The sequence below is a fragment of the Myotis nattereri genome, assembly GCF_964212035.1.
Source record: "Myotis nattereri genome assembly, chromosome: 3".
In the NCBI taxonomy this organism is placed as follows: domain Eukaryota; kingdom Metazoa; phylum Chordata; class Mammalia; order Chiroptera; family Vespertilionidae; genus Myotis; species Myotis nattereri.
In genome coordinates, this window is record NC_138077.1 from 110,521,317 (window position 1) to 110,540,868 (window position 19,552).

The 19,552-nt window shown below is 39.5% G+C and overlaps 1 protein-coding gene across 1 annotated transcript in view; it reads left to right on the forward strand.

Annotated features, from left to right (window-relative positions):
* Positions 1-620: 620 nt before the first annotated feature.
* The window catches only part of LOC308515451 (phospholipid scramblase family member 5-like), a gene marked incomplete at both ends in the record, with an annotated part of 51,296 nt that continues 32,364 nt past the window's right edge, over positions 621-19,552 (forward strand). The window contains 2 exons of the mRNA XM_081086031.1: positions 621-657; positions 5,304-5,467. Of these exons, the coding sequence (XP_080942157.1) occupies positions 621-657; positions 5,304-5,467 (201 nt within the window). The remainder of the gene's footprint in view (positions 658-5,303; positions 5,468-19,552) is intronic.

Sequence of the window (19,552 nt, forward strand, 5' to 3'; positions counted from 1 at the left end):
GTTATAGCAGACATAGATTACATGATAAAATTAGAGTAATTTGCTAATCTTTTTTAGTAGTAACATCGACAGAGAGAATCTAATAATCTTCTACCAGCTATTATTAGAAATTGATTCCCACACGTGTTTTTTTTTAATTAAAGGATAACATGAGAACAGTAAAGTACATAATGAGCATCCAACTTAATCTGTATGGTTTTTAAATAAGATAAACTTGTGTAACTACCACTAAGATCAAGATATAGAACATTTCTAGTACCTCATAAAGTTCCATTTCCAGTCACTAGCCATATACCTTAACTCCCAAAAAGCTCTATTCTTAATTTTATCATCATGAACTAGTTGTCCCTAGATCATGATTTTGCCTGTGTGTTTCTCTGAAAGTCAATGGCAACAGTGCTTTGGCACTAATACTGAAGAAAAGATGTTTGTTGCCTGTTATTTTTCAGCAGTTATTACTACACTAACCATTAACTCCTCTCCCAAATCTGATGTACTGTATGTAGTCTTCCTCTCAGGTTACCACTTAGGGTCCCATTCAGGCTCCTTCTCAAGTGGAAGAGGAATTAGTTCTAAAGCTTCTATCCTCTGTGTCTGCCCAGAGCTGAGAGAAGTTCAGAATGGGGTCCTTGTGGGAAGCAAATTGCTATGTTACAGGTAGGGAGCTCTATTTTAGTAGGGCCAAATGAAAAGTTTGTTATGGTCTTAACCCCAAAGCTTGTCTAAATTCTAAATGCCACAGAGCAGTACAAACATCCATCTTTGTCTATTTTTGTTATCTTAAGGATAAATAAATAAATAAATAAATAAATAAAGGAATAATCTGCTATTGTTCCTCTTTAACGCCACACCTACACAGAGCCTTAATGACCTCCCATTACTAGAAACAGTTTATGTCAGTGTTCAAAAGACCATTTTTTGATGCGTATATTTCTTCACCAGTTTTTTGTGATTTTAAAAAAATCCCTACGTGCTCATCCTGGCTAAAGTTGAATTCTCTTAATAATGAGGAACTTAGTAACTCCAAGGGCAATTCAGTCCTTTCCCAAATTTATTTTTTAGAGATTTAAAAGATTCAGAAAACACCCCCTCCACATACACTTACAGAACTTATATGAATTTGAGGATCAATGCTGAAGAGAGATCATTCTAATTTATTGTGAATTATTATATAGATGTCACTCTAACTTTAGTTTATGTATGAGAATACTTGTTCAAATCTTTGTGCAAATGGAAGAAATTTCTTTCTTATAGTAAACCAGAAACATTTTCTTTGACCTTTCTATTCATCTGTCTTTAGAATAGTCTGAATTATTTGTCTTTATAATGGCCCCTCTAATATGTGAAGGGTCATGAAACTTAATCCACACCTACACTTATTCTAAAACTGCATAGTATTGATAAACTAAATGAATGCACATGTGATAACTTGTTAATTAATGGATTAATAAATATGAGAAATAAAAACACTGATAAATTTTTTAAAAAATTGGTATCTATTGAGGAAGGTATCCAAATGGCAATCATATGAAAAAAAAAAGGAAAAATAATCATAGAAAGAATTATTTCTATTCTTTAACAAAGAAGAATGCTTTTGTATGCACTTATTAGGGCTTATGCACAATTTGACACAGGCTCCAGATTAATACAGGAGAAATAGCAATCTCCAAATTTCAATCTAAGAGATCATTGAAATAGCAACATTTTTACCTGGCAATAATATAAAAAACAGGTTATTCTCTAAAAAAAATCCAAGCATTATAGAAATCTGTAATTATTTTATCTTAGGTGAGCTACAAAGTGATTTATATTGTGAAAGAAAAAATTTTTAGTCCTGGCCGGGTAGTTAAGTTTGTCTTCCAGATACCTTTCAAATTCAATCCCCAATCAAGGCACATACATGAATCAATCAAGGAATGCCTCAATAGGTGGAATAACAAATTTATGTCTCTCTCTCTTTAAATCAATAAAAAATATATTTTTTAATTTTAAAGCTTTTATACAAAATACTGAGACCTAAGCTAATCTATACTAATAAAAGGGTAATATGCTAATTAAGACTGGGAGACCTTCTAGGAGACCTTCCGGATATTCTGGACAAAGCCATGGTGGCAGGGCCTAGGCAGAGGCAGTTAGAGGCCAAGAGGGTAGGGCAGTTGTGGGTGATCAGGCTGGTGGGGGGCAGGGCCACTGGGGGTAAGCAAACCAGCAGAGGGGCCAGTTGGGGGCAAGCAGGTCGTCAGTGGGGGTCAGTTGGAGGTGATTAGGACAGCAGGGGGGCAGGGGGCGGGGGTGAGCAGGCCAGTGGGAAGGGAAGGTGGGGGTGTGCAGGTCAGCAGGGCGGGCAGTTGGGGGTTGGCAGGCTGGCAGGGGAGGCAGTTGGGGATGAGCACACTGGCATGGGGGGCAGTTGGGGGTGATCAGGCTGGCAGGGGGGCATTTGGGGGCAAGCAGGCCAGCAGGCAGAGTGGTTAGGGGCAATCAGGCAAGCAGGCAGGCAGACAGGCAGGTGAGCAGTTAGGAGCCAGCAGTCCCGGATTGCGAGAGGGATGTCTGACAGCTGGTTTGGGCCCGATCCCTGTAAACCAGCAGTAGGATATCCTTTGAGGGGTCCCAGATTGGAGAGGGTGCAGGCTAGGCTGAGGAACACCCCCTCCCCCGTGCACAAATTTTTGTGCACCAGGTGCTGCAGTCGGACATCCTTAGCACTGCTAAAGAGGCAGAAGAGGCTCCCTCCAGCACCATCAGCCTGGCTTGTGGCTGAGCAGAGCGCCCCTGTGGGAGCGCACTGCCCACCCTGCATTGAGCGTCTGCCCCCTGGTGGTCAGTGTGTGTCATAGTGACCAGTAATTCCCAGTCATTCTGCTGTTAGGGTCAATTTGCATATTACCCTTTTATTATATAGGATAGAGTCCTGGTGCATGGGTGGGGGCTAGCTGGTTTTCCCTGAAGGGTGTCCTGGATAAGGTTGGGGGTCCCACTGGGGTGCCTGGCCAGCCTGGGTGAGGGGCTGATGGCTGTTTTCAGGCTGGTCAAGCCCCCCAGTGGGGACCCTCACCCCATGGGGGTGTGGCCAGCCTGGGTGAGGGGCTGATGGCTATTTGCAGGCTGGCCACATCCCCTTCAGGGTGGGGGGGTCCCACTGGTGTGCCTGGCCAGCCTGGGTGAGGGGCTGATGGCCATTTTCAGGCTGGCCACGCCCGTGGGCTGGAAGCAGGTATCTGGGATTTATTTAACTTCTATAATTGAAACTTTGTAGCCTTGTTCCAGCTTGAAGCCTGGGTTGCCCTTGGCAACCCAGGTTCCCAGCCCCTCCTTGAGCAGAGGCCACGCCAGCTGTAAGCAGGTATCTGGGATTTATTTATCTTCTATAATTGAAACTTTGTAGCCTTGAGCAGAGCCCAGGTCTGACCAGTGCAGGCCGGAAGCTTGGCTTCCTCCATTGCCGGGGGCAACCTAAGCCTCCTGCTTGCTCCAACTCCGTGGCCACTGCCATCTTTATGATGGAGTGAGGGAGTGACAGAGTGAGGGAGTGATGGTTAATTTGCATATTACTCTTTTATTAGGTAGGATTAGATATTATGTTGTTCTTAAGAAGCCCATAAATTAATTATGAATATTCTCATAGTATATAGAATTAAACAATTAGTTCTCAAAGTATATCATCAGACAAGCAGCATTAGCTTACCTGGGAGCCTATTAAAAATGCAAATTCTCAAGCCCCACCCCAACTACTAAATCAGAAACTCTGGAGTGAGGTCCAGAAATCTTGTTATCACAAGGTCTCCAGGTGGTTCAGGGGCTGGCTAAAGGATAAGAATTATGAATTAAATTTAGTCATCACAGCATGATTGATAAGGACACAAAGTAATCTTCAAATTATGAGACACCCTCATAATATTTGGGGAAGAGAGAATGTGCCTTGAAAGTTATAATATGATTCAAAACCTATATCTAAGGTTATCCTTTTACAAGTAGAGAATACTTGGTTCCTTTTACCATTTCCTTTTATTTTGTAGTTTATGATTTTTTAGCTCTTTGAACAGAAGTCTTTAGGGCCTTCAAAAAATATATTTTAAAAAATCATGTACTTTGCCCCAATTATCCATTTTTTCTCACAGCTACTGCTAGCAATCTTCTACATTCATTTTCTCTGTTTTGAGGTGCAAATGGTAGTGACAGTGAAAAGGAAAAATGAAGTAAAGCCCACTGCCTGGGAGAACATATTTGCCAATGCTATTTCATATAAGGGTTTAATCTCCAAAATTTAGAGGGAACTCGTAAAACTTAACAAAAGGAAGATAAGCAATTCAATCAAAATATAGGCAAAGAACTTAAATGAACACTTTTGAAAGAAGACACTTTTCTTGCTGAGAGATATATGAAAACATGCTCAAAGTCACTGATCATCCAAGAGATGTAAATCAAAACAACAATGAGATATCATTTCATACCTCTCAGAATGGCTATCATCAACAAACAACAAGTGCTGGAGAGGATGTGGAGAAAAAGGAACACTTGTGCACTGCTGGTGGGAATACAGACTGGTGCAGCCACTGTGCAGAACAGTATGGAGTTTCCTCAAAAAGTTAAAAATGGAATTCCCTTTTGACCAAGTAATCCCACTCCTAGGACTATATCCCAAGAAACCAGAAACACCAATCAGAAAGGATGTATGCATCCCTGTGTTCACAGCAGCACAATTTACAATAGCTAAGATTTGGAAACAACCTAAGTGCCCATTAGCAGATGAGTGGATTGAAAAACTGTGGTACATCTACACAATGGAATACTATGCCTCTATAAAAAAGAAGGAACTTTTACCATTTGCAACAGCATGGATAGACCTGGAGAACATTATGCTAAGCAAAAAAAAATCCAGTCAGAGAAAGATAAATATCACATGATCTCACTCATATGTGGGATATAATGATCACCATAAACTGATGAACAAAAATAGATCCAGAGACAAATGGCAAGGGAGGTGGGGGAGTTAGAGATCAAACAAAGGACTTGTATGAATGCATATTAGCATAACCAATGGACACAGACACCGGGGCAGTGGGGGCTTGCCCTCAGGGATGGAAATGGAGTGGTGGGAGGTCAATCTGGGAAAAAGGCGACACATGTAAAATTTTAGACAATAAAAAAAAGCACCCCCTGCCCCCCCCAAAAAAATGAAGTAAAGGGCAGCAGAAGAGAATCTATCCACTGAATTAAGAAGTAACAAACATTATAAGAAAGACTAAATGTAATGGTCTGTCTGAATTTAAATGTAATCTGGGTTTTTCATTCTCTTGTAGATGCACAGAACCAAGGAAGTAGAGGCCTACCTGGTTTTCTTCCTGGAGCTTCAGACCCAGACCACAGCCTTTATGTCTCATCTTCCAATCCAGAGAACCAAGTGTGGCAGTCAGGTCACCCTCCACCAGGCAGCCTCCCTCCTGGTCTAGATTATTTAAGTCAGGTGCTTTTTATTTCTCTATTTCTATATATTTCCCCTCGATATGAATACAAATGTGATTTCTTGCTTTTCAACCAAGGTTGAAAGACTTCAACAAATAACTTACTGAATTAAGAATAGTATTATGAAACATCCCAGAGGCAGAGCTGCCTCAAACAGATTGTCAAACTGCAGAGGGAAGGCCGGGGAGGGTTGGGGGACAGGAGGTAGGACAAGCATAACCAATGGACATAAGACACTGGGGGATAGGGGAGGCTAGGGGACTGTCTAGGGTAGGGGTGGGGGGGAAATGGACACATATGTAATACCCTTTGTATTACTTTAAGCAATAAAAAAAATTGATAATACAAAAAAAAGAATAGTATTATGAAACATCAAATTATAATTTTTTATTTTATTTATTTCTACTTTGAGGGAAGAAATTTATGTTTACATTTATTACCACTTTTAGTTTCCTTTATTTGACAGAGTAACAAGAGCACATTTATCCTCATTGCTCAAAGTATCAGCAAATTGATCTTTGTCTAATATGTATGTCTTGACACCTAGAGCTATTTAATTAAAGAATATTTATTGAGTACGTGCTAAAATCAAGGCACATAGAAAACATAAAACCTAGACCCTTTCACCCAAACATTCTTCAACCTAATTGGCAAGACAAAAAATGTTGACAAAAAGCACCAGGCTATGTACCAAAGCCAGATAAGCACACAACTGTAGCATATGCATAGAAGGGGAAAAAGTTGTTATACCTGAAGAGAGGCTTCTAAAATGATCTTAGAGTTAAGTGTTTTCCACTGAATATCAAAAGGTCGATAGATATTTCCAAATCTTAGGTATTGTACATTATGCTGCTATGAACATAGGGATGCATATATCCTTTCTGATTGGTGTTTCTAGTTTCTTGGGATATATTCCTAGAAGTGGGAACACTGGGTCAAATGGGAGTTCCATTTTTACTTTTTTGAGGAAACTCCATACTCTTTCCCATAGTGGCTGTACCAGTCTGCATTCCCACTAGCAGGGCAAGAGGCTTCCTTTTTCTCCACATCCTCACCAACACTTGTCATTTGTTGATTTGTTGATGATAGCCATTCTAACAGGTGTGAGATGATACCTCACTGTCGTTTTGATTTGCATCTCTTGGATGATTAGTGACTGTGAGCATATTTTCATATATCTCTTGGCCTCTGTATACCCTCTATAGAAAAGTATCTATTTAGGTCCGTTGCCCATTTTTTTTTTATTGATTAAATCTTTATTGTTCAGATTATTACATTTGTTCCTTTTTTTCCCCCATGACTCCCCTCCACCCAGTTCCCACCCCACCCTCCTCCCTCTCCCTCACTCCCCATTGACTGTCCTCATCCATAGGTACACGATTTTTGTCCAGTCTCTTCCTGCATCCCTCTCACCCTTTTCCCCCCAAGAATAGCCAGTCATTCCCTTCCTATGCCCCTGATTCTATTATAATCACCAGTTCATTCTGATCATCAGATTATTCACTTGATTTTCAGATTCACTTGTTGATAGATGTGTATTTGTTGTTCATAATTTGTATTTTTACCTTTTTCTTCTTCTTCCTCTTCTTAAAGGATACCTTTCAGCATTTCATATAATATGGTTTGGTGGTGATGAACTCCTTTACCTTTTCCTTATCTGTGAAGCTCTTTATCTGACCTTCAATTCTGAATGCTAGCTTTGCTGGATAAAGTAATCTTGGTTGTAGGTTCTTGGCATTCATCATTTTGAATATTTCTTGCCACTCCCTTCTGGCCTGCAAGGTTTCTGTTGAGAAATCAGCTGATAGTTGTATGGGTACTCCCTTGTAGGTAACTGACTTTCTCTTGCTGCTTTTAAGATTCTCTCTTTGTCTTTTGCTCTTGGCATTTTAATTATGTGTCTTGGTGTGGTCCTCTTTAGATTCCTTTTGTTTGGGGTTCTCAGCGCTTCCTGGACTTGTAAGTCTATTTCTTTCACCAGGTAAGAGAAGTTTTCTGTCATTATTTCTTCAAATAGGTTTTCAATATCTTGCTCTCTCTCTTCTTCTGGCACCCCTATAATTCAGATGTTGGTACGCTTGAAGCTGTCCCAGAGGCTCCTTACACTATCCTCGCATTTTTGGATTCTTTTTTCATTTTGCTTTTCTGGTTGGGTGTTTTTTGCTTCTTCACATTTCAAATCTTTGACTTGATTCTTGCAATCCTCTAGTCTGCTGTTGGGAGTCTGTATAATATTCTTTATTTCAGTCAGTGTATGCTTAATTTCTAGTTGGTCCTTTATCACAACCTTGAGGGTCTCATTAGATTTCTTGTAGATCTCCTTAAATTTATCAGCAGTTTCTAGAAAATTCTTGAAAAACCTTAAAAGTGTGGTTTTGAACTTTATATCCAGTAGTTTTCTTTCCTCCATTTCTGTCATTTGTGTCCTTTTTCTTTGTCTCGGCATTTTTTATGTTTCCCTGTGTTGATAAAGTGGTTTTCTGTGCTGAGTGTCCTCTAGGACCCAGTGGTTCAGCCTCCTCAATTACCTGAGAAGGACACCCTTGGTGCACCCTCTTGTGGGCTTTGTGCACAGTCTTGTTGTAGTTAAGCCTTGATTGCTGTAGGTATCACTGGCAGGAATTGACCTCCAGGCCAATTGGCTGTGAGAATCAGCTGTGTCTGCAGTGGGAGAACTTCTGTGCTGGAGACACCCCTCTGGGGCTAGACTTACTTCGATGGGGCTTTGGTGCTCACTGAGTCTGCCCCCTGAGTGTGTCCTTTATGGTTCCATGGAGCTGCAAACTGGATGGTCCCACTCTGACCTCTGGGTTTCCTGGCTCCTGGATCTCTAGGGAGGTGCTAATCTAGCCTTTGCCTGAGGCTATCCAGCAAAAGCCTCCCTGCAGGGCTTGGGTGGGGTGGGTCCCACGGGATCAATAGGGCAGGGATAGCAGCTATGGCTGCTCTCAGTCTTACCCTCAGAGGCTCTGCTTCTCAGTGTCCAGGTAATCGCTGCAAGCCCCTTGGAGAGAAAGCTGCCCTCGAGTTCCGACTGATGCCAGACAGTTCCGCTTCTCCCGTATGAGTCTGGGTCCCTAGAGACTCACCCGGAACTGGAGCTCAGAGCCTGAGACTCCCTCCCAATTTAAAATGACAACCGCACCCTCGGCCGCCAGCCCGCTCCGAATGCACCTCCACACCTTAGTATTTTACTTCAGTACTGCACCTCCTCTGAGTCTTGGTATGCTTTTCTCTTTCCTTCTAGTTGTAGAATTTCCACTCAGCCAGCCTTCCTGTGGTTCTGGATGATGTCCATCCCATCTTTTAGTTGTGTTTTTGAAGTGGTTGTTCGAGGCAGCAAACTCCGGTGTTTACCTATGCCGCCATCTTGGTTTCTCTCCCCATTTTTTTGATTGGGTTGTTTATCTTCCTTTTGTTAAGTTGTATGAGTTCCCTGTAAATGTTGGATATTAAACCCTTATCAGAGATAACATTGGAAAATATGTTCTCCCATGCAGTGCGCTTAGTTGTTGTTTTGCTGATGGTTTCTTTCGCTGTGCAGAAGCTTTTTATTTTGATGTAGTCCCATTTGTTTATTTTCTCTTTGGTTTCCGTTGCCCCAGGAGCTGTATTGGTGAAGATATTGCTTTGGCATGTACCTGAGATTTTGCTGCCTGTGGATTCCTCTAAGATTTTTATGGTTTCCCATCTTATGTTTAAGTCCTTTATCCATTTTGAGTTTATTTTTGTGTAAGTTGGTGGTCTAGTTTTCTTTTGCATGTATCTGTCCAATTTTCCGAACACCATTTATTGAAGAGACAGTGTTGACTCCATGGTGTGCTTTTGCCTCCTTTGTGAAATATTAATTGAGAGTAGTGGTTTGGGTCAATTTCTGAGTTCTCTGTTCTATTCTACTGGTCTATATGTCCATTCTTGTGCCAGTACCAGGCAGTTTTGAGAACAGTGGCTTTGTAATACAGCTTGATATATGGCCTTGAGATAGCTAAGATTTGGAAACAACATAAGTGCCCATCAGCAGATGAGGGGATTAAAAAACTGTGGTACATCTACACAATGGAATACTACATTGCTGTAAAAATGAAGGAACTCCTACCATTTGCAACAGCATGGATGGACCTGGAGAGCATTATGCTAAATGAAATAAGTTAGTCAGAGAAAGATAAATATCACAATGATCTCACTCATTTGTTGAATATAATGAACAACATAAACTGATGAACAAAAACAGAACTAGAGACACAAAAAGCATCAATCAGACCGTCAAACCTCAGAGGGAAGGTAGGGGAGAGTGGGGGTAACGGGGAGAGATCAATCAAAGGACTTGTATGCTTGCATATAAGCATAACTAATGGGCACAGACACCAGTGGGATGAGGGCATGAGTGCGGGGAGTGGGGGGCAATGGGGGGATAAGGACACATATGTAATACCTTAATCAATAAAGAAAAAAAAGGTGGGTGGAAATCCAAGGGAAATCAAACACCAAGTTGATAATATTGTCTTTGACATTGTGCATCTCCAAGCCAATTTGCTTGAAAAATCATATTATTATATATAGCCACTAGTCATCATTGGAGTTACGGTAAGGCTTATAATAATAAGGCTTATAATAATTCAAGCCTTATAATAATTCAGTAAAGAAATATCATCAGAATTATGTGACACGTTAATAGCGATTATATATGTACAGTTGTTGTTTGAGTATTTTATTCTACAAAAGATTGGAAATACACTTACACTAATATTGAGATGTGAGCACATCTGCTGCAATTTTCTGCTTGTTTGGCATTCTTTCAAAGTATCAAGTTTATCTCCTTTAGCAAAATCAAATCTGTGTTAATTCCCTTAAGGTGCAAGAGATTTCTGTTATGCCTGATAGGTTTAAGCTGCATGCAGCATATGTTCCTGGGAAAATGTTTATTATTGCAGATGCTTTCTCCAGAAACCCACTGGCAGACAAATGTACTTTAGAGACTGCAGAGCTCAGGGAGATGTGTAAAAGAGCTGACTAGAGTTGATTAACTGCTGCAAGCTGTTTGGGAACATTGTCAGACAAGGTTTTGCCAAGGATAAGAGTGATAGACCAGTAACAGAGGGCTGAGGTTTGATGATCACATACGGTCATCACATATTCTTCTTCCGTCCATGAATGATGACACACCTAGAGCAAGATGCTGGACATGAATACATTTTTTTTCCACATTCAATAAATAGAGGTATAAGCTCATTGGCTTCAGTTATAAAGCAAAGTCAATTTTCCAAGAATATATCTTTGGCAATATTTTACAGAATACAAAAATATACCACAAATTGGTAAATATTTTATTTCAAAGGAAAAGGTAGTCTATTCATTATACACTAAAAAAATACATATTTGTTTTAAAGCAGTGTATTTTTAACAGAATGAATGACCATTTTAAAAGCTTTATACCACAAGCCCGTAAGAGACATAGAATGCATTAACTTTTATCTAAGAACCATAAGAATTAAGTAAAGTTATGAACTTTGGAAAATAATACATTTTTTCTGTAAACAAACAGAAAAATACACAAAAATATACAAAATTCTCTAAATTAAAAATATCAAAGTAAAATTTTTTAAAAAATCATCTATTCTCCTTTAATCAAGTTCACTCAATCACTATTGAAAATCTTTTTTTTCATTTACAATTTGTAAATAAATTCCCAGGTGTGTGTGTGTGTGTGTGTGTGTGTGTGTGTGTATGCACATGTGTATATATGCATATTTGTAGATGTATGTTTTTTTTGTGTAGGTTAAACCTAAGAATAATATAAAGCTTCTCCTTCCAGATTAGATTAACATGTTCATAATAGTCAAAGATATTTTATTCTACAAGTGTCAAAGTATAATTATTATAATTTATTTACCTAGAGATAAAAGTAGTGAGTTATAGTCTACAAAAAAATGTAAAGATTAAGTTTATTTTGAAGTAGAGTTGAGCCTTGAACAATGCATAGGTTAGGGACACTGATCCACTGAACAGTCAAAAGTCCATGTAAAACTTTCGACTTTCTCCAAATTTAACTACTTCTATAGCCTACTATTGACTGGAAGCCTTTCTGATAACATACTCAATTAACAAAAATTTTGTATGTTATATGTACTATAAACTGTATTTTATAATAAAGTAAGCTAGAGATAAAGAAATGTTATTAAGAAATCATAAGGAAGATAAAATATATTAATAGTAATTATTGAAATCTGCACATAAGTGGATCCATGCAATTCAAGTTTGGTTTGTTCAAGAGTCAACTGTACATATATTAAATGCAATTACTGAGACTTGTAAACATGATAAATTATGGAGAAGAATTTATTATTAAGCTATATATTCAATGCTGTCATTAGATATCCATTCTACAACTTTCATACTTCAGGAGTACTTTACTTGCCCTGACACCTGTATATATGACTCAGTAAAGTTCAAAGTTTACACTTTCCAACAATTCCCAGTTTATATATTAATAGCAATTGATGGAAAGGGCTCATTTGGACCATGGTTGATATATGGCCTAGGAATAAAGGAAACTACAAGAACAACCAAAATGAGACCCTCAAATGTAGATTTTCTCAAAAGATAGATCAAATCAAATCAAATGTTTTTACAGAAGATGGGGTGAATATTAGAGTAGAGAAAATATGGAAGAAAGGTATTCAAAAGTTCAATAGTATCGCTAAAGAATTGTTTTTACCAGGTTCTAAGATTAGTTTAGTGATGCCAGTGTAACAGACTGGAAAGAATATCAAAATTGGCTACAGTACAGCCAGGGTTCAAGTCCTGGCTTAACAATTTGCAAACTGTAATTCTGGGACAAACTACTTAATCTACCTGGGATTGGTTCTGCATATGTAAAACAATGATATCTACCTCTGAGTTCTTATGAAAATTAAAACAGACACTATGTCAAAATATTTAGCAGAGTAACTACTACAGAGAAGTCATTAAACAAACTACTGCCATTATTAGATACTAGAGGCCCAGTGCACAAATTCATGCACCAGTGGGGTCCCTCAGCCTGGCCTGCGGAATAAGGCCGAAACCAGCTCTTTGACATCCCCCGAGGGGTCCCGGATTGCAAGAGGGCACAGGCCAGGATGAGGGACCCCACTGGTGCACAGTACATGATCAGGGCGGGGAGTAATGCGGGAGGTTGGCCAGCCAGGGAGGGACCGTGGGAGGGCTCCAGGGCATGTCTGGCCCTTCTCACTCAGTCCTGATTTGCTGGACTCCAGCAGCAAGCTAAGCTACCAGTCGCAGGTCTGCCCCCGGTGGTCAGTGCATGTCATAACGAGCAGTTGAGTGGCCTTAGTATATCATTAGCTTTGATTGGTTGAATGGCCGACCTGTCAACTGGACACTTAGCATATTAGACTTTTATTATATAGGATTACAGAGGTACAATTTCCCTTTCCATTGTAGAGCAGATCTTTTATTTTTTTAAATAATTATTTATGTTTAAAAGTATTACATAGGGTAGGGTGGGTTGGTGGGGGTTAATGGGGGAACAAACCCCCACCAGCCCACCCTACCCCCAAACCCCAGGCCCTCACTGCCCATGGTCTGTGTCTATGGGTTATGCATATATGCACACAAGATCCTTGGTTGATTAACCACCACATTTCCTCCCCTGACTTGCCTCTGAGATTCTGCACTCTGTTCCATGCTTCCATGTCTCTGTATTCACTCCATTCATCAATTTATTTTGTTACTTAGATTTTTCCAATTTGTTACTTCTTCTTTTCCAATTTGGATGCCTTTTATTTCTTCTTGTCTGATTGTTTTGGCTACCACTTCCAGTACTATGTCGAACAGGAGTGGTGAGAGTGGGCATCCCTGTCTTATTCCTCTTCTTAGAAGAAATGGTTTTTGCCCATTGAGTATGATGTTGGCTGTTTGTTTGTCATATGTGGCTTTTATTATGTTGAGGTATGACCCTTCTATTCCCACCTTGCTGAGGGTTTTCATCAAGAAAGGGTGTTGAATTTTGTCAAATGCTTTTCTGCATCAATTGATATGATTATATGGTTTTTATATCTCAATTTTTTATGTGATGTATCATGTTTATTGATTTTCAGATATCATACTATCCTGGCATCCTCGGAATAAATCGCACTTGGCCATAGTGTATGATCTTTCTAATGTAATGCCAGACTCAATTTGCTAGAATTTTGTTGAGAATTTTGGCATCTATATTCATGAAGGATATTGGCCTGTAATTCTCTTTCTTTGTATTGTCTTTTTTTAAAATATATTTTGTTGATTTTTTTTTACAGAGAGGAAGAGAGAGGGATAGAGAGTTAGAAACATTGATGAGAGAGAAACATCAATCATCTGCCTCTTGAACACCCCATACTGGGGATGTGCCTGCAAGCAAGGTACCTGCCCTTGACCAGAATCAAACCTGGTACCCTTCAGTCTGCAGGCCGATGCTCTATCCACTGAGCCAAACCAATTAGGGCTCTTTGTATTGTCATTATATGGTTTTGGGATTCAGGTAATTCTGGCTTCATAGAGAGAGCTTGGGAGTGTTCCCTACTCATGAATTTTTGGAATAGTATGAGGAAAATAGGTTTTTGTTCTTCTTTGAATGTTTGATAAAACTCCCCTGTGAATCCATCTAGTCCAGGGCTTTTGTTTGTTGGAAGTTTCCTTTTTTATTATCATTGCTTCAATTTCCTCCAGAGTTATTGGCCTATCGGTTTTTTTTATTCTTCCTGATTGAGTTTTGGAAGGTCATACTTTTCTAGGTATATGTCCATTTCTTCTAAGTTGACTAGTTTGTTGGAATAGAGCTGCTCATAATAATTTTTTATGAGTCTTCATTTTTCTGTGGGGTCTGTTGTTATTTAGCCTCTTTCATTTCTGATTTTGATTGTATGAGTCCTCTCTCTTTGCTTCTTTGTGAGCCTGGATAGAGGTTCATCAATCTTGTTTATCCTTTCAAGGAACCAGCTCTTGGTTTCATTGATCTTTTGTATTTTTTTTTTTTTGGTCCTATGTCATTTATTTTTCACTCTGATTCTTCCTTCTGCTCACTTTGGGCTTTTCCTTTTGCTCTCTTTCTAATTCTTCATGTTGCAGAGTTAGATGGTTTATTATCAGTTTTTCTTGTTTGTTCATTTTTGAAGTAGGCCTGTAATGTTATGAATTTCCCTCTCAGGATTGCTTTCACTGTGTCCCATAGATTTTGTATAGTGTTTTTATTGTGATTTGTTTCCAGAATGTTTTTTATTTCTTCTTTGATCTCTTTGGTAACCCAATCATTGTTTAGTAATATGCTATTCAGCCTCCAAGTGTTTGAATTTTTTGGATTGTTTTTAATGTAGTTTATTTCTAATACTAGAGACCTGGGGCACAAAATTTGTGCATGGATAGGGTCACTAGGCCTGCCCGGCAATCAGGGCCAATCAGGACCTTCCGGGTGCTGGCTGGGGCTTTCCTTCTGGCTTCTGGCTGCCTGCCAGGGCCTTCCTTCCCCCAGCTGCTGGCTGCTGGCCACGGCCTTCCTTCCCTCAGATTCTGCATGCTGGCTGGGACCTTCCTTCATTCTGCACTGCCCCCTCATGGTCAGCGCACACCATAACAAGTGGTCAAACTCCTGGTTGTTTTAATTCCTGAGGAGACAATTTGCCTATTAGCCTTTTATTATATAGGCTGATCTGAGAAGATGCTTGATATGATTTTAACCCTTTGAGTGACAACCAATATCCTAGGAACTATGCTAAAATTGCCAAGGCATTTTGAGTTAAGGTTTTTAAATTTTTTTTTCCCACATAAAGAGTGAACTACTAGCATCTAATAGTGACACTGCAGGAGGAGCGTGATAGCACTCCCAGGCACTCTAGGGGTTAATTTTCTTGAATTTGGAGAGACTGTGCCTGTGTCCCAATATGTGGTCTATCTTTGATAATATCCCATATGCGCTTGAGAAGAATGTATATTCTGTAGCTCTGGGGTGGAACGTTCTGAAGATGTCAATTAAGTCCATCTGATCTAATAAGTCATTTAGGATTGCTGTTTCTTTGCTGATTTTTTGTCTAGAGGCTTTATCCAGTGATGAAATTGGGGTATTAAAGTCTGTACTATGATTGTATTGCTGTCTATCTCTCCCCTGCTATCTTCCAGAAGTTTTTTTGTTTTACATATTTGGGTGCTCCTGCATTTGGTGCATATATGTTTATCGGAGTTATATCCTCTTGTTGTGTCTATCCCTTTAGAATTATGAAGTGGCTTTCCTTATCTCTTATTATGGCCTTCACTTCAAGGTCTATTTCGTCAGATATAAATATTGTTACCCAAGATTTTTTTTTTCATTTCCATTTGACTGAATGATATTTTTCCATCCCTTCACTTTTAGTCTGAGTCCCTTGTTCTGAGGTGGGTCTCTTATAGATAGCATATATATGGGTCGTGTTTTCTTATCCATTCAGTCACTGATGTCTTTTGACTGGAGCATTTAATCCATTTACATTTAATATTATTGATAGGTACTTGTTTTAACCATTTCTATTCTTTATGCCTGTGTTCTTTCCCCCTTTTCTATTTCTTTTTACAGCATTCCCTTTAGCATTTCTTGCATTGTTGGCTTGGTAGTGATAAACTCCCTAAGGCTTTTCTTGTCTGCAAAGCTCCTGATTTTCCCTTCAATTTTGATTTATAGCCTTGCTGGATAGAGTATTTTTAGATTCTGTCCCTTACTTTGCATCACTTTATATACTTCCTTCCATTCCCTTTTGGCCTAATATGTTTCTGTTGAAGAATTATTTGATAATCTGATGGGGAATTTTTTGTAGGTAACTCTCTATCTCCCTCTTGCAACCTTTAAGATTCTCTCTTTGTTTTTTTTTAATGTTTGCCATTGTAATTATGACATGTCTTGATGTGGGCTTTTTCGGGTTCATCTTGTTTGGACTCTCTGTATTTATTTGACTTTTTTCTTCCCCATATCAGGGAAGTTTTCTGTCATTATTTCTTCAGATAGATTCTCTAATCCTTGCTGCTCTTCTTGTCCTTAAGGCAGCCCTATCATATGTATGTTACTTCATTTCATGTTGTCCCAAAGCTCCCTTAGGCTCTCCTCCTGCTTTTTAATTTTTTTTCTCCAGTTGCTGTTCAGATTGGGCTTGTGAACGCACTATTCGGTCCTTCGCTTCTCCTAGACTACTGTTGAAACATTCCATCACATTTTTGTGTGTAGCTATATCACTTTTGATTTTTTCCTGATTTTTCCATAGGTTGTTGATCCGGTTCATGAACTATATGACCATTACTCTGGATTCTTTTTCTGACATTGTATGCCTTCATTTCATTTAGTTCCTTTCTTGGTGACTCATCTTGTTCTTTCCTTTGGGGATTGTTTCATGTCTCCCCATTCTAGCTATAACCAGAAGGTTCAAGAGCCGAGTTATGGGGGCCTGAGCTGTGTGCAGCAGGAACATCGCACCACCTAAGTATCTCTGAAGAGCTCAAACACTGAGGTGTGTGGCTGTTGTGGGTCTGTGGGAGCTGCGTGCACCTAGAATCAGTGTCACTGGTGCTTGGTGTGGCTTTGCTCGTGCACCTAGAATCAGGGTCCTTGCACACATGTGCTGAGAAACAGAGTCCTTGTGCACATGTGCCAAAAATAAGAGTCCTCAAGCATGCACCAGGAATCAGAGTCCCCATGTGTGAGCGCCAAGAACCGAGAATCGGAGTCACTGGCTCTTGGGTGCAGCCTCACTTTGCATGCCGAAAATCAGAGTCCCTGGCCTGCTAGGGGGCCCTGGTTGCACAGCCACCTTGTGTTGGCAGGTGGCCTGCTCGCACGTCACAGGTCACACAGGCCCTATGCTTCTGCAGTGGGCCAGCGGGGAGAAGAATGCACTCTGTGACTCACAGAAATCTGTGGCCTGGATGTCTGGAGTCTCAGTGTCTGTGGGTCTGCAGTTGTGGTAGCATGTCTTTGTTCAGAGTGGCTGTAGGTTCCTGTTTTGCACCTGAGGCCATTTTGGGTGGTGGTGAGGCTAGGATCCTAGTCACAGCAGTTCTTCCCTTCAAGATGGCATGGTTTCTGTGCCAGCACTGGCTGCCCAGGTGTGTTTGTAGCAGCAGTGGGGCCTCAAAGTGTATGATCACCAGGTCCTCTGGCCCCTGAAAGTCCTGCAGGATCTAACTGTCTCTAACTCACACACACACACACACACCACAAACATTCACAAACTCACCTTTAGCTCTCTCATTCTCTCACATTCTCCACCTCCCTGACATCTTGCCAGTCACCATCTTCCTTTCTCTCTTTGTTTCTTGATGAGTCAGCTAGTGGTAAATCAATTTTGTTTATCCTTTCAAAGAACCAGCTCTTGGTTTCCTTGAGTCTTTGTATTTTTTTTTTATAGTCTCTATGTTATTTATTTCAGCTCTACTCCTCATTATTTCCTCCCTTCTACTTATTCTGGCCTTTTCTTGTTCTTTCTAGTTCTTTAAGCTGTAGGGTTAGTTTGTTTTTGGCTTTTGAAAATATATTTTTATTGATTTCAGAGAGGGTGAAATAGATGGAAACATCAATGATGAGAGAGAATCATTGAGTGGCTGCCTCTTGCACGCCCCACACTGGGGATTAAGCCTGCAACCCAGGTATGTGCCCTTGGCTGGAATTGAACCTGGGACCCTTTAGTCCACAGACCAATGCTGTATACACTGAGACAAACTGGCTAGAGCAATAGTTTGCTGTTGACTTTTTTTTTTTTCTTTTTTTTTTTGGTGGGGAGTGGTGCATATGCCTGTAGTGCTAAGAACTTCCCTCTCAAGACTGTTTTTTTTAGTTTCTGAGGTTTTGGTTGTTGTGTGTTCACTTTCATTTGTTTCCAGGAAGTTTTTTTTTTATTTATTTCTTAATCTTGTTGGTAACCCATTCATTGTTTAATAACATGCTATTTAGTCTCCATGTGTTTTAATATTTTTCTGTGTTTTTACTGTAGTTGATATCTAATTCCATTCCACATTGTTCTGAGAAGATGCTTGATATGATTTAAATCTTTTTAAACTTGTAGAGTTTTGTTTTGTGTCCTAACATGTGGTCTACCTTTGAGAATGACCCATGTACACTTGAGAAGAATTTATATTCTGCAGCTTTGGGGTGAAATGTTCTACCAATGTCAATTAAATCCATCTGACCCAGTGTGTCCTTTAGAGTCACTGTTTCTGGGTTAAGTTTTTGTCTGGAAGATCTATCCAGTGAATTCAGCGGGGTGTTAAAATCCCCTACTATGACTGTATTTTTATTGATCTCTCCATTAAAGTCCTCTAGCAGGTTTTGCATATATTTAGAATCTCCTATATTGGGTGCTTATATGTTTACTAGGGTTAATACTCTTGTTGGATCGATCCCTTCAGTATTATGTAGTGACTTTGTTGTCTCTTGTGATGGCTTTCATTTTGAAGTCTAATTTATTGGATATGAGGATTGCTACTCCAGCTTTTTTTTTCTTTTCCATTTGCATGGAAAAATTGTATCCATCCCTTCACTCTCATCCTGTGTGTGTCTTTTGTTCTGAGGTGGGTCTTTTGTAGACAGCATATAGTTGGGTCATGTTTTTGTATCCATTCAGCTATCGTATGCCTTTTGATTGAATCATTTAATCCATTTACTTTAAAAGTTATTATTGATAGGTACTTATTTATTGCTATTTTAATTCTCTATGTCTAGGTATCTCTCTTTTTATCTTTTCTCATCTAGCAGTCCCTTTAGCATTTCTTGTAATGCTGTCTTGGTGTGGATGTACTCTAGCCTTTATTTATTTATTTATGTATTTATTTATTTATTTATTCATTGTCTGGGAAGCTCTTCATTTGACTTTCTAATTTGAATAATAGCCTTGCTGAATATAGTAATCTTAGCTTCAGATCCTTTCTTTCTATTACCTTGAGTACTTCATGCCATTTTCTTCTGGCTTGTAGAGTTTCTGATGAGAAATCAGGTGTCAGTCTTATGGGAACTCTTTTCCAGGTAACAGTTTTATTTCTCTGCTGTCTTTAAGATTCTCTCTTTGTCTTTAATTTTTGGCATTTTAATTATGATGTGTCT